Consider the following 15,513-nt stretch of genomic DNA (forward strand, 5'->3'; position numbering starts at 1 on the left):
TTCTGTTTTCATCTTTAACAGCACCCTCAAAATGTGTGAGCACCAGCTGTAGTGACAAGACCAGTTTAATATTGTCACGTGGTCGTGACGTGGACGAAGGCAGCAGTCAGCACGTCCGAGATTAAACTCTTTATTTGGCCGAACTTGTGGCCGGGAAATGAAAACTCAAGCTACAGTAATAGACGCTGTACACTGATATCGGCGAACAGGGCGTCGGTCGTCGATAAAACTAACAAGCGGTGAAGCGCGTCGGCATTTATATATGTGCCGTCGAATATTCCAGCGTTATCGCTGGTTGTCGCGCAAGTTCTAGTAGCTCGAGTGTTTGCGTCTTGCGCGCAATCTTAACTAAATAATCGCGAAGCTTCTCGAACAATGAGGCGCGGTCTGCGCTGAGCGTTGCTGACAGTCTTTGTGGGCGAAAACCGAATACAGAAAAAGTGATAGTAAGAAACGTACGTGGCAATATTTAAGCTTCGGGTACATGCTTATCAAATCTCTGTTCTGCAGAAAAGAAATGAGTTCTTGAGACCAACAGTGCGCTCGATATTCGCGCCTTATTCAAATATTGCCGCGCGAATGCACCGCCACACCCGCCGCTCTGATAAGGCTTCACGCGTCTCTCTGATTGGTGATATGTTAACTCCACGTGACGTTATATATTACTGACGTATTTTACGTCACAGATTCATAAAAATGTACGTCATGGTTTGTGGGGCTTTGGGCATTTCCGGTTTGGTGCGATTGGTGGTCCGCTTCGTCGGCATGCCCGGGCATGTTCGAGTGCCGGCCGGCGTTTGTCGGCTGCATTGGCTGCATCAGGGTTTCGGCTGTTTCGGCTGTTTCGCGTCGCTGATGCAACGGCGCGATGACTCACGTCGAGCCGTGGGCTGCCGAATACGGTCTAGATGGATATATTTTCGAGCTTCCAGTGCCTGGCGACGTTTGGCAGGAACAACAGAACGCTATCTTGTGGCCCACAAATTCGCGCGAAGAGTCGCCCCATGAAGACATCACCATGCAACTGTTCAATAACAACGTCCTGCCGAGGACCACGACTCCAAATACATCGAGCGTTAACCAGTGTGTGAATGAGTGGCCCGGTGACTTCGGATTCAGCGCTGTAATCGCGAGTACACCGAAAGCCGGCAAAAACGTTAGCTGGACGTATTCCGAGAAGCTTCGCAAGCTTTACGCTGACGCAAACGTAGCGTGCCCCATTAGGTTCGTCACCGAGCAAGCACCGCCTGTAGGTTCGTTCGTCTGTGCTGTCGCCGTTTTCCGGGAATCCGAGTCCCGGCGAGAAAATGTATTGCGGTGCCCAGCGCATCGCTTGCCTGAAAACGCGCTCGACGCCGGCTCCCGCGTGGACCAGTGGTTCCACTGTGACCACCCCCAGGCACAAAACTGCTGCGACGATGCCAACGGTGGACGTCACTGCGTTCGCATGCCGTTAGGGACGGAACCTTTCAGCCTGACCTTTGGCTGCCGAAACAGCTGTCCGGGAGGACTTCGACGAAGAGCTACCGAAATGGTCTTCCTGCTCCAATCACCCGAGGGCCTGGACTTGGCACGCAGCGTCGTTCAGGTGAGGCACATATATGCGCGCAGCGTGTACGTACTACATGTATCGTTAATTTATAATGTTTGTGGCGCAGGTGAAGGTTTGTGCCTGTCCAGGTCGCGACCGAAGACACGATGAGCAGCAGGGCGAAGAACGTGAGTGCGCAGCGCTGGTGGCCCGCGCCGCCTTGCCGTCAACGAGCACGCATCTAGACGCCTACAGCACCGACGGGTCCAGCTCGGACAGCGGAGGCGAAGGCCGCGGCGGTACCTTCTTACTACGCGTCAAAGGTCGAGAAATGTACGAATTCTTGTGTCCGCTTCACCAGTCCCTCGAGAGCTCGCATGCGGAGCATTCATCGAGCCTCAGGACGCGGCTATACCCTTCATCAGAATCAGATGATTAACCAGACAAGTGAATTGCGTCATGTGTGCTAGAAACCTAGGTACAGTTGTGAGTCACTTTATGCACTTGTGGCGACCGAGTGACGAATATATCCTCAATGAAGTCCTATTTATAATGTAATCGGTCCAGTCATTACGGATAGTTGGAAGAAAAGCTCAGCTGGGCATGTGCCAAGGTTGCATAGCCCAATTTAATTTAAATCCATATGCGGTGCATGTACTCTTGGCCAGGTAAATCAGTGGAGCATGTGTGAAATGCATGTGTTTTTACACATGCATTTCACACATGCGTTTTTACTGCAATGAAATACAGCCCTTGACCGAGTCGTGAACTGTGCAGTTGTGTGCAAATACACTGCCACAGGCGCCACTCTGTTTTGGGCTGCACAGCAAGGCCTAAAACGTGTTGCTCTTAAAAAGCACATCTTCTGCGAGCTTCTTGAGTTATTTTAACACGTGAGGTTATTTAATCAGCCTGCCATGATTTTGTGCCATCCTGCAAGGTGACTACTTCGAGCAGTTGACTGCCACTCATGTGCCCAATTTTCACATAAAGTGCACTGCTGCTCAAAAGAACATTTCTCAACCGATGGTGCCTTCAAGTATAAGTGCAAGTGTGAAGTTAGTCACCGAATGTTAGCCTAAAAGAGTATAATTTTTAAAGTAGTCTTTACCAAATAACATTTCATTACGACACATTCATGCTATGTCTTGATCGGCTGTTACAGCTGCGGGAACATGCCTGTGTTTGCAGGGGAGTGTTACAATTCATAGTATGTTCATAAGCAGATAAGAATGAATGGAAGTGAGTGTATGTTGTGTACCTGTCTGTGTGAGGTGTCAATACTTTGGTTTTTAGAGTGGCATTGCTCTGAATATAAAGTTTAATATTTGTATTTGAACTTGGATGTTTTAGTTTGAACACATGTTTGACGTTTTAGCATGTTTCCAAGTGAGAGCGATTTGTTACTACTACAACAACAAAAAATTGTACTCCATGCAATGTGTTGTTGGCACACTCCAATTTCCAATGCCTTTTTTCTGACAAATTTTGTATGCCCGTTCTGGCTAGGACTGTAGTGCCTTATTTAGAGATTTAATAGTTTGATGCAACCGTATGCATGACCACTGTCGTATAATAATTTTATATATGCTTTTTCATTGCCATTTTACAATATCAATATCTGTGATAGTGTTGATAACCACATGACATCATTATCTCAGTGCAATATTGCACATCATTGATTTAAATGTTGTCTTGTGAGTGTTCTTATTTTTTCTGTACTTTGTTATTCATCTTTACTCAACTCTTTTTTTCACAACTTGGTACTTAGTTCCCATTTTGTGATGCTTGATAAGTTATTGTCACCAGCCTCGCCCCTATTTGCTTTTTCTCACTTGCTATTGTAGGACATGGCAAGATGTTTTGTCACATTCCTATGTATGTATGGCATTTGGTTTGACCCTGCGGAAGTAATAGCAATAATAAAAAGGAATGGCAAACCAAGACAAAACCCTGACAAAGACCTTTTGCAATTTTTGTATTGCTTAAGTTGAGCACATGCTGCTGCAAAGTTCCTCTTATTTGATCTGTGGCCAAGCTCATAAACATTTGGATGTGGGTAAGTAGTGAAATATTCAAATTGAATACACATTAATACTGGAAAAACATTTGCTTCAAGTGTCATATGGAACACCAAATATGTCTAAAAAGTAGATTAAAAGTAAGGAAACAGAGGAATCTTAAAGGCATACTATTGCCATTAAGAATACTTTCAAAAGCAATAAGTGGCACCTCAGTTTGAGCGATCACATCAATGGTAATAATATAGAACAAAGCAGCTAAACATTCACGGAAGGAAAAGGTAATCTAGCGATCAGGGGCAGCCACGTATACTAGAATCCGTTAGCAAGCGTGCCACGGTGGCTTGTCAGTTATTTCTGCTTTGATTGATTCACACACTTGTGCACACATGCCACTGTGTCGCTAAGGACAGCCTTTCTTCTTGTTGCAATGTATTTGTGTTTTTTGAATTCCTCACTTATACGCTTGCCCATTTCATTTGGGAAAATAAACCCTGTGGTTTTAAATGTTGAAACTACAGTATGATTATAAGACGCACCATAGTAGGGGACTGCGAATTAATTTTGACCATCTGAAATTTTTTGTGACATACCGGCCATGGTGCCATAATGCCTACAACGTCATGCTGCTAAAGTTGAGGATCCAACTCCCAGCCGTTGGGGCGAAATGCAACAACACTCTTACTTAGACTAACGTGCACATGAACTCCATGTGGTCAAAATTAATCCAGCCCTCCACTACAGCATCCCTCATAGTCATATCGTTTTGGCATGCAAAACCCCAGAACTTACTTACTTTATTTTTTTTAGTTGCCAGAGGCTTGAAGTGGACAGAACAAAGCCACCGACATGGGTATAAGCTCGATATAGTTATTCAGTAAGCCTAGTTTACCTGTGCATGTGACAAAAAGTAAATGCATGTAAAACTCAACCGTTGAGTCTAATATGTATTAAGTAACAGTAATTGTGATTTTCATTTATAATTGAGTATTTGCCCTTTACTAGAATATATCTTTGCAATTCCACATTGTTCATATTATCAAGGCAGGGGTTAGCAAACAGTGCCCATGGTATTTTATCCTTTTTTCTTGTCCCCTGTGCTGCGACGTATACCACACATTTTCCTATTTTTTCCAGCAATACAATGTACTACTGGGCGCAAATGTTTACGGAACAGAAAAGCTCTGAAAAAGCCAAGTTTTTTTTTCCTTTCTAAAACATGACCAAAACAGCTGGGTTTTGAGAAACGCCATATAAGGTCTGTCAATAGATTTGCACCAGTTAGGACGCTTTCACAAGCACCTCAATCATATGGTTGACTTTGCATTCTGCATCTATGGTTAATTATTGCATGCATGACATTCAGCGAAGTAGCAGAATGCCATAGCTACTGGTCTGATCTTGGAACCAACACATGCAGGCTACATTTATGTGTGTTGCCACTATATAATGTAGCGTTTAAAGGACGTGCACCTGGGCTGCAAAAGAAACCATTCTGCATGGCTCCCATATTTTGCAAACTTTTGCCATAAACTGTATATTACGAATTCGTTTATCATTACACCAGGTCAGAGGTGTCAAGCTTGTCCACAAGGTGGCTTCACCACCCATTCCTGCACTGCATGTGTTACCAGCCCAATGAACAATTAAATTTTGTTCTAGACGTTCAGTATCCTGCTGGAATGAACATTCAGTATATAAACTTCTAAATTTTGGTCACATGAATGACGGATTTATTTTGTCTGCCACCCTGAATACAAAGTTAGTTAAAAAGCATCCAAAACCTGCTTCACAATTGTCGCTTTCATAATCATTGCTCTATAAATGGGCAATCATTTTTCTTAACAGCGATACTGAGCTATTTGTTTTATAAGTTAGCAAAAATGCTAGCCAATCAAAATGCCTTGGTTTTGTAACAAGAGGCTCTGTACCTCCAATTTCCTGTATGCAATAATACTATGCTTCAGATACCCAATTACATTGACTCTAGATGTTCTTTACTCTTATTAACCGCATAAAACTTCAACACCACTCTATCTCATGAAAAAAGTTTTAACAACTTCCTTATCAGCTTACTGATCTATCTATAGCTGAAAACTCCATTCAGAATGTCAAAAATGCAACTAAGGGCTCTGTATTAAAGGGACTGACAACAAATTTCTATGATACCTGTTTTCTTTGTGCGACAGAAAGCTTGCCGATCAGCGTGTCTAATCATGAAGTGGTAACATGCGAAATGCCGTGAAACATTTTTTTTATCAGAACTACAATAAAAGGGAGGTGCCTTTCAATATACACACTGCAATTTTAAGCACAAATTGTGGTGCGCCTAAACGATAGCAGTCTATGCACAGCAAACCGAATGACTCATTTGCATGCTACCAAGGCTTGTCCTCCAGGTGACACAACGTGCTGGTTTTTGCACCTTTCAAATGCAATTTAAAAATACAAATCCTTTTCAAATAATAAGAAGAATGCCCAATTCTATCACTATAATGCTCACTTTTTCCATTTCTGCCAGTGCCTTGTGACATGTTCAGACCGGTTGCAAGACCTTTCAAGTTTCCAGCACTTCAACCAGAATTCGGAGGTTTCATTTTCAGTGTACAAAAATATTATAATGTTATGTTTTCTGTGGTTAAACAGTGGCTTGAGCAGCATTTCAAGTTTCAATACATTGACTTTACACCTCCATTGGCTTGCAGTCAACATAGCTCTTGAATGAAGTTACCCACACCCAGTGGCGTAGCCAGGGGGTGGCACACCGGGCCTGTGTCACCCCCCCCCCCCCCATATTTTTCCCGATGGGATACACAGCACAAAATGACACTCGACCACACTTATCAGGGGCGTAGCCAGAAATTTTTTTCGGGGGGGGGGTTCAACCATACTTTATGTATGTTCGTGCGTGCGTTTGTATGTGTGCATGCCTATATACGCAAGCAAAACTGAAAAATTTCGGGGGGGGTTTGAACCCCCCCCAACCCCCCCCTTGGCTACGCCCCTGACACTTATCTGCTCAGACCCCATGTTGGATCAAGAAGGTGCCCCCCCCCCCCCCCCGCGCCCCGAAAAAAAGTTCTGCCTACGCCACTGCCCACACCACAGTAGTTCAGTCTCTATAGCATTCTGTTGCTGAGAAAGGTTGTAAATTTTATTCCTGTCCATCGCAGCAGCATACTCATGGAGGCAGGTTGCAAAAACGATCGTGCTGAATTAATCCAGAACTAGGGGTGTGCGAATATTCGAAATTTCGAATATTTTTCGAATAGTGTTTGCTATTCGATTCGCACTGGAATTTTACTATTCGATTTTCCCAAAAACAAATACAGTCAGCGTCCGATTGAAAGTGACCCCTTCAGATTTTTAATATGCTTCACCTCATTACACTCTCGTATTGCGGCAAAGCTGCCTTTCAAGCTCCGTTACGGTCGAACTTAGCCAAGAGACAACGTCCGATTAAAAGTGGTCCCTTGATTTTTGAATATGCTTCACCTCATCACACCGCCGTATTGCGGCAAAGCTACCTTTCAAGCTCCGTTACGGTCGAACTTGGCCAAAAGACAGTCAACGTCCGATAGGAAGTGGTCCCTAATTTTCAATATGCTTCACCTCATCACACCCCCGTATTGCGGCAAAGCTGCCTTCCAAGCTCCGTTACGGTCGAACTTGGCCAAGAGACAGTCAACGTCTGATTGGAAGTGGTCCCTAGATTTTCAATACGCTTCACCTCGTCATACCCCCGTATTGCGGCAAAGCTGCTTTTCAAGCTCCGCTACGGTCGCAAATGTATTAACTCAAGAAAACGCTGGTTCCAACATGGAGATGCAAGATGTGGCAGAGGTGGGGACTCAATTAATGCTGTTTTGGACCTGAAATTTGGGCAGGAAGTCCGAAAAATTGGACGCCGAAGCTTTTTAGCATCCAAAATTTCAGATGTTCTTATATATCAACGTCTACGAGGCAGATTTGGAACTCCGGACTTGAAGAGAGCACACCCTTGTCCGCCACATCAGTTGGGCTTCCACAGAAGTTGAAAGAGGAGGAGAGGCCGAGGAAATGGCATCTTTGCCTATCACGTATAAAGTGTTGTCGGCAAAACTTTGGTTGCACCAGCACCAAATCATGTACATAAATACGATTCGGCCTCTACATTTCCTCATTCTTGATAAGACAACTATGAAACATCACCCCGCCAGCGCTTCATCAACCTAGCAAAAAGAAACACTTTCATGTTGCTATCTCATGAGAACATACTTAGGGATTCTCTGCAACTTTTTCTGTAATTTCACTTCGAAGTATTCGAAAAATGTTAGAGAAATATTCGAAAATTATTCGATTCGATTCGCACTCAATCTTTATTATTTGAATTCGCTTCGCACCTAAAATTTTGCTATTCGCACAGCTCTATCCAGAACCTATCACCCTGGTGCCTTGAGTTTTGCTGTGTTAAAACTCATCCTATTAATTTTGGTTACCAGGCATGATGATTTTTGTTGCGAGGCAACCTGAGTGAAGGGTTTGATTGTAATTTCATGCAAGGCTTAAAAAATTATGCAGGTAAAATGAAAAAGAATTTTTATTGAGGCAAAAGGGAAGGGGTTTAGGAGCTATAGTCGGATACAGCTTTAGAAGTCCACAGCATTTCCTCCTCAAAGACGGATGCACACAATGCCTGCACCAATGGGCATGCTCTCCAGAGTGACGTCATGAGCTGGATGGCCGGTGACCCCGCCTTCGAAGAACATTGCCAAGTTCATGAGTGGGACTATTTCTTCAGCCGCGGAGACGATTGGCTACCGTGCTTCGGTCGTCTTGGCGTGGCCTCTCTGGACTTAACGTTATATCTGACTTTAGATGGGTAGGGCCCCATGTCCAAAGCTCCATTGGCTTGTGCTGCCAGCTGGACGTGGCCCAGAAGTGATAGTTGCACATCCGGGTAAAAAGTTTTCTCGTGATAACAATGGCACAAACTAGAAAAGTGCAGCTGCGCTATTATCAAACTTTGCGTGTACTAAAACAACTGTGCATGGGCAACTAGGCTACCAATTGTCGGGTGCCCCACTAATATCACGAAGGTTGTAAAAATGAAAAGCCGGGCAAACTAGTTCCAATTTAGACTAAACAGCATTCCAGCGAGAAAAGGACATGACTAGTCTGCAATGGCAGCTGTGGAAAAAAAAAATAGATGACTTCACAAAGCCTTCGACTTGTTCCCTTCTTAGAGAGATTTAGCAGAGTATTGCTTAGTTTGCCAATATCTTGTTAGGAGCTTGATCCCTGCAAATAACCATGTCATTTTGCATTTTTATCAAGTGTGACTACCAAGGCCAGCATTACGCCTGCCACTGTTGGCATGAGCATTGCATGCAAAGCACACTGCCACCAACTATATGTATGCAAATCCTAAGAATGCAGCAGTTTGAGCAAAGAAGATTAATTTATAAACAATAAGGAAAAGCTCTCTGTACACCTTCAGTCAAGAAATTACCAGTGGGACTGGTAGCATCTGTTGAATTTCCCTGTGCACATGTGCTGCTTTCGGATTTCCGTGCAATTTCATGACGCGATTCCTTAATAAACCATGTGCTTACTGTACCTATGTTCACAATACTTTAGTGGTACAGGTGGGCTCTCTAACCCTACGCACACTCTGTACCTATGTCCCGCGCTCACTTTAGCATATTTGCACTTATTTGCCTAAATTAGTTTCTGGGAACAGGCGTGCGCAGTAGCTCACACCAGTCTCTCATTTAACCAGAGGCAGCTATCATGGCACTGGAAATCTTTGTCAACCCTGGCCAGGATACTGCAGTGATATTCTTTTATTGCCACAGCACTTATATGGACACACTCGGCGGATTTTTGCCGTCGCCGTCACGTCTCGGATATGTATATGTATATATAACAAAGGCAGAAAGAGAAATAAAGCAGAAGAAAAAAATTCCAAAGCATCCGACCGGAGATTCGAACCAGCGACCCCTCGTTCTACAGCACGCTGCGTTAGACAACTAAACCACACGCTATGCATGCGCCAACGAAATAATGGCAAGCTATTTATATACACTATTTACCGCTGGTGGTACGCAGATCTCAGAGGGGCTTGAACGTGTTTTCTACCACGCAACGCTCCTACATTTTCTTTCAATTTGGAAACTTCCCTTGAAACGCGCACCACAAAGTGGCCCCTTTCTGTACCCACTCGTGGTGTGGAAAGGGGAAAAAGATTCGGCAGATTCCACGTACCGTGGTAGTCGATGTTATGCGAAGCATGCGGCGGGAAGGTGACTGTGGCATAATCTTTTTACTGAGCAAAACGTTACAAAGTGACGCTAAACATTTGTATTAATTTTATACGCACACATACATGTTGAAGAGCCGCATATGTGTTATATAACCAGTTGTTTACAGTTGGGTAACGCTGCCAACGGCAACGTGGGTATTACCAACACCAGAAGCGGTAAGCTGATATGTAGTGCTTACACTTGTCCGTTATGATGGAGAACGCATGCACGTTTCACGAAAACGTATGCACGCGTGGAAGAGGTTCTTCACAGTTCTTGAACAAGGTCATCATGACCGTGGTCAGTGAGCATCAGCAGCTGGTCATGACTTGTTATCGGATCCGGTCGTGATCGCGGTGACGAGGGGTCCATGTGTAGTGAAGTATGAGGTATAGTACAGCTGTTGAAAATTGTGGATGCCTCGGTCATTTCGTCGACAAATTGTCTTTCGATAGAGGAGGCGACATCTCGGAACCTGAAGTCACCCTTCGCGTTGGTGAGCTTTAGGCCGTCATGGCTGGTAGGTCTGGATAGTGCTACGTAAACAAACATCAGTGGATGACGCTTGTATTCGTAGACTACCTGGGCGTATGTGGCCTACGTAGCCTAGTCTACAAAGCGGCTGTCAGTCAATCTGGCATCATTCTAGGTCAGCATGAGGCCATCGCCCAGCCTCGTAAGAAATGAAGAGGACACTACGACGTTCTGGCAGACTAAGTGCACTTTACGGTGCGACGATGTGAATATCATACGTAACTTTCGTTAATGTGTTCCCTCGGGGTCGAGCAATGCTTCAATATAGCTTGCTGAATCATAGGAATACAAATGTAATGTTTATTAGACTGCTATAAAAGCGAGACCAACACTGGAACCACACACATTAATCTGATATGATGCCTGTATCGTAGGAGTACACATGGTAGGAGTATCATGTAGTGTTTATTGCTTTCTTGCAAAATTAGATAGCCAGCACCATAACCACAATTGACGTTGCACCGACATTACGCCTGTATAAGCTGTTTTAACGCGATAGCGTTAAAGAGCTCATATCGCAGAAATTCCGCCGTCGGCGCCGTTGGTTGTGAGCAAAAAATCATAATCTTGTCCGTGACCGAAAAATCGAAAAAGCTGCAAATAAAATAAATAATAAAAATGTTGGGTCCGAGTGAGAATCGAACCCAGGCCATCTGCGTGGCAAGCAGGTGTTCTATCACACAACCACGCCTCTGCTTGGAGCTGCACTGAAAGTAACTTTGATGCTTCCCAAAAATATGCGTCTTGTATACAGGTGTCACAGTACGAGATGTAATATCGCAGTAATATTGCGTGGTACAACAGCACATTGCCATCGGGCGTCACACCATGTCAATATCATAACGACTTGGTGGTTTAAAGACAGCCACCCATTACAAAAGGCACACACATTACTGCGCGTATTCCCTTAAGACCACGTAGTGGGTGCATCGCAACTTCGAAACAGTTTCTCGCGCATAATTGCTCCTGGTTTAAAGCATGCTACCCATTACATAAGGCACACACCTTAGTGCGCGCATTCTGTTAAACACTCGTAGTGTTCGAAGTGCGCACTAGGGGCAGGATATCGCTATCGCGTTCAGCTCTTAAAGGCGAAGCTTAAGCGTCCCCCAATTTTTTCCAAACCAGTTTATAGACCTGGCGTGGCTCTGTGGTAGAATACCTGATTGCCACGCAGAATGCTTGGGTTCGATTCCTGCTGGGATACTAATTTTTATTCTTTCCGTTCGTCAGGTCACCGCTGCCGATGACGGTTTTTCATAACGCTCTCGCATTTCAGTTACCAATGTCTGTTCTCGCCGTTCTTGGGTAGATATAAACTCAATCACCTGTGGCACATACCCGTACACCACGGCCCGGGGAAAACGGGTATGTGCCACACGTGTCTGGAGGAACGAGTTTGACGACGTATGCGACAGGATTTTCGCGTTATTCATATCATGACCCGACAGTCATATTCGCCACATCCTCCTGCCCTCCCATGCCAATTTTGGTCGACACCAAGTTAAGTAGGCGACCATGAGAGCACCCAGACGTAGGTGGCTGGATAAATAGATAGATAGATACGTAGATAGAAACGCTCAAAGTGCTAGAGGTTCGCTAAGAAATGCTTCGCATTTAAAAAAAAAGAACACCGGGCACACTTTGCGTCAGACGCCCCCATGTGGCTGGAGACGCAGAGGGGTCACTCCAAGCGCCGCAGTTTAAAAGAAAAAGAAATATCTAAGAGCATCTGATCCTCATTGTCCACTCTTGCAGTGCATTGCTCAAGCACAAAGACGTAATAACTGTGACAGTTGTTTGTCCGGTGTAGACCTGTGCGTTCTTTTCAGGCATCCTTCTTTGTGCTTCAACAGCTCACTGCAAGTATCGAGCTGCTTGCTGTTCTTCGTGTGACATTCCAATTTCTTGCTATCGTATTCACTGCTTTGCCCTTGCGGCGAAACTGACTTTTTATTTTGCACTGTGTTGCTATCGGCAAATGCCAACCAGCCTTACTGCACCATCATTTGGAGCAATTAGTCGGCAAGATGAGCAATATCAGTATCTTAAAATTGGGTACCCAGGTTGTGGATTTTTCGGATATGCACACTATTTTCAAAAAAGTGCTCTGACCCAAGAGCGGCTTGCATTTGGCACGTGTGCATTGGTGTAAACCTAAGGTGATTGCATATGCAAAGCTTTGCATTCCCCATTCTAAAAGCCTCGAATAAATTTTAGAAATGTCCACAAGATTCTGGCTCTGGCCCCTTTTCAAAGGCATCATTTTTAACTAGAACAATCTGTAAAGCAGCAATAAAAGTAACAAACCATGTACTGGCGAGTAATCACATCAGGATATCGTCACGAAATTTAGTTTGGTAAGGTTTATTGCAAGACTCGAGAAACTGCCGATAATAACTAAAAAGCAAATATGTTTTGTATAACCTATAACAATGGCACGCTTATGTAATTTCAAGTGCACAGTATTTGTTCATTTAATTTTTTTTAGCATATATTAAACGTCAACATTTCTTTATTACCATAACAAATATGCGTTATGCTTTTTGTGCTTGTATAGTTCAACTTGTCAGTTAATTTTTTATCTTTCAGCAACAGGAGTTGCCACTTTTTCCGCTCATTTTCATCATGATTATAGACCATACTGCAGCTTGTAAATGTAAAATCACTTAATCTGGACATTGCATAGTGTCTCTGCAGTCACATGACCCTGATGGCCGGTAACAAGCCACGGCTGGCCTTTGTAAGTCGCCCTCTTTTCACTGTCAGTCTTGAGGTCGGGGGCCACCTGCAAAGAAAAATGAATTTTGGTAGGTAACACTGCAGCAATGCTTATTATTAGGAGAGTGAATGGCAGGCAACTAATACCGAAACGATGACTTGAGCTGCTACATGCACCACTGCTTTCTTGAATGCACAACTGTACGACAGATTTCCTGAAAACAGCTGAAAGTGCATTAGTCACCGCTTCTTGTTACACTTCCGAGTTCCATATGATTACCATGTAATGCTTGTGAATGGCACTAAATCCGCCCTAAAACAGATTGACTTTATAAATAACACGTATATGCTAACACTTAACATACACAGTTCTCGTCTTGTGTCTGGACAACTGATGTTTCCATTCAATATATTCGAAAGATTCATCATGCAAAGAACATGCACAAGTTGAGGCATCGAACGCATGCCGGGGACGGGTGCAAATACCTGCTCAAATATTTTCTTCTTGGGGTTCAGCTGCGCATCTGGCTGGCCTGGATAACCGTCACATACAACACGGTCCCCTGGTTGAGCACCTGGTGGAGGAGCCAAAATTTCAACTTTCTCCGGAGTGCTCGCGCACATGACCATGGCTTCCGACGTCACACCACGCATCTTGGCAGGCTTCAGGTTGCAGAGAAGCACAGCCATGCGGTTCTGCATCTTGTCAAGCGGCACAAACTTTACCAGTCCCGAGACGACTGTGCGTGGCTTCTCCTCTCCGACGTCTACCTGTTCAACGTAGAGAGAGTCTGCATCGGGGTGCTTGACTGCGCTCACGATCCGTCCCACACGCAGGTCAAGCCAGCTCACATCTACAGGCTTCGAGTCATCGCTGTCTTCGACCTTTTTCTTAGCATCCACCTTCTTCGCTGGGGTTGCTTTCGTGTCCACAGCGGGCCCAGCGCGTTTCTTAGGCTGATCGCCGGCACCAGCGTCGCTAGGTTTCTGCGGAGCGACTTGTGTAGCTGGCTTAGCGCTTTTTGCTTGAGCTGCCGGCTGCTCAGGTTTCGCTTGTTGTGCGGAAACTCCTGCTGGCGCGATCCCGTTGCCAGCTTCGGCAGCCTCGAGGCGGTTTTTCCATGTTTCGACATCTCGGCGGAGTTGCTCGTTTTCGCTTCGTAAGCGGGCGCATTCGGCTTGAACATATCGCTCTGTTCTGGCAGCACGCAAAGATTGCAGCTGAGCAGTAAGCGCAGCAAGCAATTCGTCCGCCTGCTTGGCCCTACTCATTACCCGCGCTAGAGCGTTATCAACCACCATCTTGAAGAACTGCAGGCACGAGCAACGAATAAAGAGCAAGCGGCAGTCCGTCACTACCAGCAGGCTGGCGAGTACAGACTCAAATCGCAGCAAAAATCACCAAACGCACGCCACAGACCACGCTTTGCACTGGAAGCGGAACCGAACCGGCACACTCACGATGCCGGTAGCGCTAGCATAATGCATCTCCTAAAAAAACGTTATCCTAGTCTAACAGAGCTTAACCAGCGTATATTTTTATGCTCGGTATTTTTATCAAAATATTTGAAATTGCTGTTTCCACATAGTTTTGCCGCTATTCATAATTTGAAGGTACAAAAAAAAAAAAGCTCAGCCGTCGCAGCGTTGGGCGCATGGTCATCGTGAGCAGTACAACTCGAGCCCAAAAATGGCAGACGCCGGCGAAAAGTTGAGCAAGAAGTGAGTAACTTTTGAGTAATTTTGAAGTTATTCAAGCGTTTAATAGGCGGATTTTTATTTGCGCAACTAAATGACTTGATTGTGCCTGCTATTTTCTAACTGTGATGCTCCGTTCGCCTTGAATACCGTTGGTTGTGGTTCAAGCAATCTTTCCACGTGCACGGTGTGATCGCCGCGCTCCCTCCGTCCAGCCAATGGACAAAGTGCTGATGACTGCTGATGATGGCGCTATTCTTGAGAAACGATTACATAACTGTAGCGACTACACCTACCCTACCGTGCTGTATTCCTGGCAGTGCATTATTATCGAGCTTTTGTTGAATGAAGCGGCTGATGTCATTTCGTTTTTTATTGCTTGTTACCCCCGATAAGCGCTGGGAAGCTCCTCTGGAAGAGTAGCATTTCGAAGCGCACGTCTGTGAAAATGTATGCTTGCGATATTGCTTACGGCTCACCGTTTACGGCTGGTATAAAGCGACACTGTGTAGCTGAAAGCGCGAACCGATCGCTTTGTACGCCTGGAGTGTCTTTTGGTGAGCCATATTGCGATGCCACATTTACCGTAAGCTCTGACGTACGATGGGTGCGTTGACTGAGGTAGGGTAGCAGCTGTTTACTTTGATTGCCTAAGCGATTAGGTGCAAACGGCCTAATTAGTCAGTGGAAAGCTGAAAGCATTCTACGATCATATATATGTATA

At 44.9% G+C, this 15,513-nt stretch overlaps 3 protein-coding genes across 4 annotated transcripts in view; 2 read left to right on the forward strand and 1 right to left on the reverse strand.

Annotated features, from left to right (window-relative positions):
* Nucleotides 1–746: 746 nt before the first annotated feature.
* On the forward strand, nt 747–3,471 carry LOC119406532 (cellular tumor antigen p53). Its single transcript, XM_037673275.2, has 2 exons — nt 747–1,588; nt 1,659–3,471. The coding sequence occupies exons 1-2, from the start codon at nt 869–871 to the stop codon at nt 1,968–1,970; spliced, it is 1,032 nt and encodes a 343-aa protein (XP_037529203.1). The 5' UTR covers nt 747–868; the 3' UTR covers nt 1,971–3,471.
* Nucleotides 3,472–12,721: 9,250 nt separating this feature from the next.
* On the reverse strand, nt 12,722–14,534 carry LOC119406560 (aminoacyl tRNA synthase complex-interacting multifunctional protein 1). The gene is made up of 2 exons (XM_037673303.2): nt 13,578–14,534; nt 12,722–13,158 (listed from the first exon to the last, which is right to left on the reverse strand). The coding sequence occupies exons 1-2, from the start codon at nt 14,391–14,393 to the stop codon at nt 13,036–13,038; spliced, it is 939 nt and encodes a 312-aa protein (XP_037529231.1). The 5' UTR covers nt 14,394–14,534; the 3' UTR covers nt 12,722–13,035.
* Nucleotides 14,535–14,696: 162 nt separating this feature from the next.
* The window catches only part of LOC119406543 (lysine--tRNA ligase), a 50,805-nt gene continuing 49,988 nt past the window's right edge, over nt 14,697–15,513 (forward strand). The window contains exon 1 of one of the 2 annotated variants that reach the window (XM_037673292.2): nt 14,697–14,813. In XM_037673292.2, the coding sequence (XP_037529220.1) occupies nt 14,782–14,813 (32 nt within the window). In that variant the 5' untranslated portion in view covers nt 14,697–14,781. The remainder of the gene's footprint in view (nt 14,814–15,513) is intronic. The other variant, XM_037673286.2, reaches the window with a different exon arrangement.

The sequence above is a fragment of the Rhipicephalus sanguineus genome, chromosome 1 (genome assembly GCF_013339695.2).
Source record: "Rhipicephalus sanguineus isolate Rsan-2018 chromosome 1, BIME_Rsan_1.4, whole genome shotgun sequence".
Taxonomy (NCBI): Eukaryota; Metazoa; Arthropoda; class Arachnida; order Ixodida; family Ixodidae; genus Rhipicephalus; species Rhipicephalus sanguineus.

What these genes read in the sequence shown, in the direction of transcription:
- LOC119406532 (XM_037673275.2), top strand. Translation starts at nt 869, where the DNA reads ATGACTCACGTCGAGCCGTGGGCTGCCGAATACGGTCTAGATGGATAT. An exon ending in TGGCACGCAGCGTCGTTCAG is followed by an intron (nt 1,589 to 1,658) that starts GTGAGGCACATA and finishes TTTGTGGCGCAG; the next exon opens with GTGAAGGTTTGTGCCTGTCC.
- LOC119406560 (XM_037673303.2), bottom strand. Translation starts at nt 14,393, where the DNA reads ATGGTGGTTGATAACGCTCTAGCGCGGGTAATGAGTAGGGCCAAGCAG. An exon ending in AGAAGAAAATATTTGAGCAG is followed by an intron (nt 13,159 to 13,577) that starts GTATTTGCACCC and finishes TTTTCTTTGCAG; the next exon opens with GTGGCCCCCGACCTCAAGAC.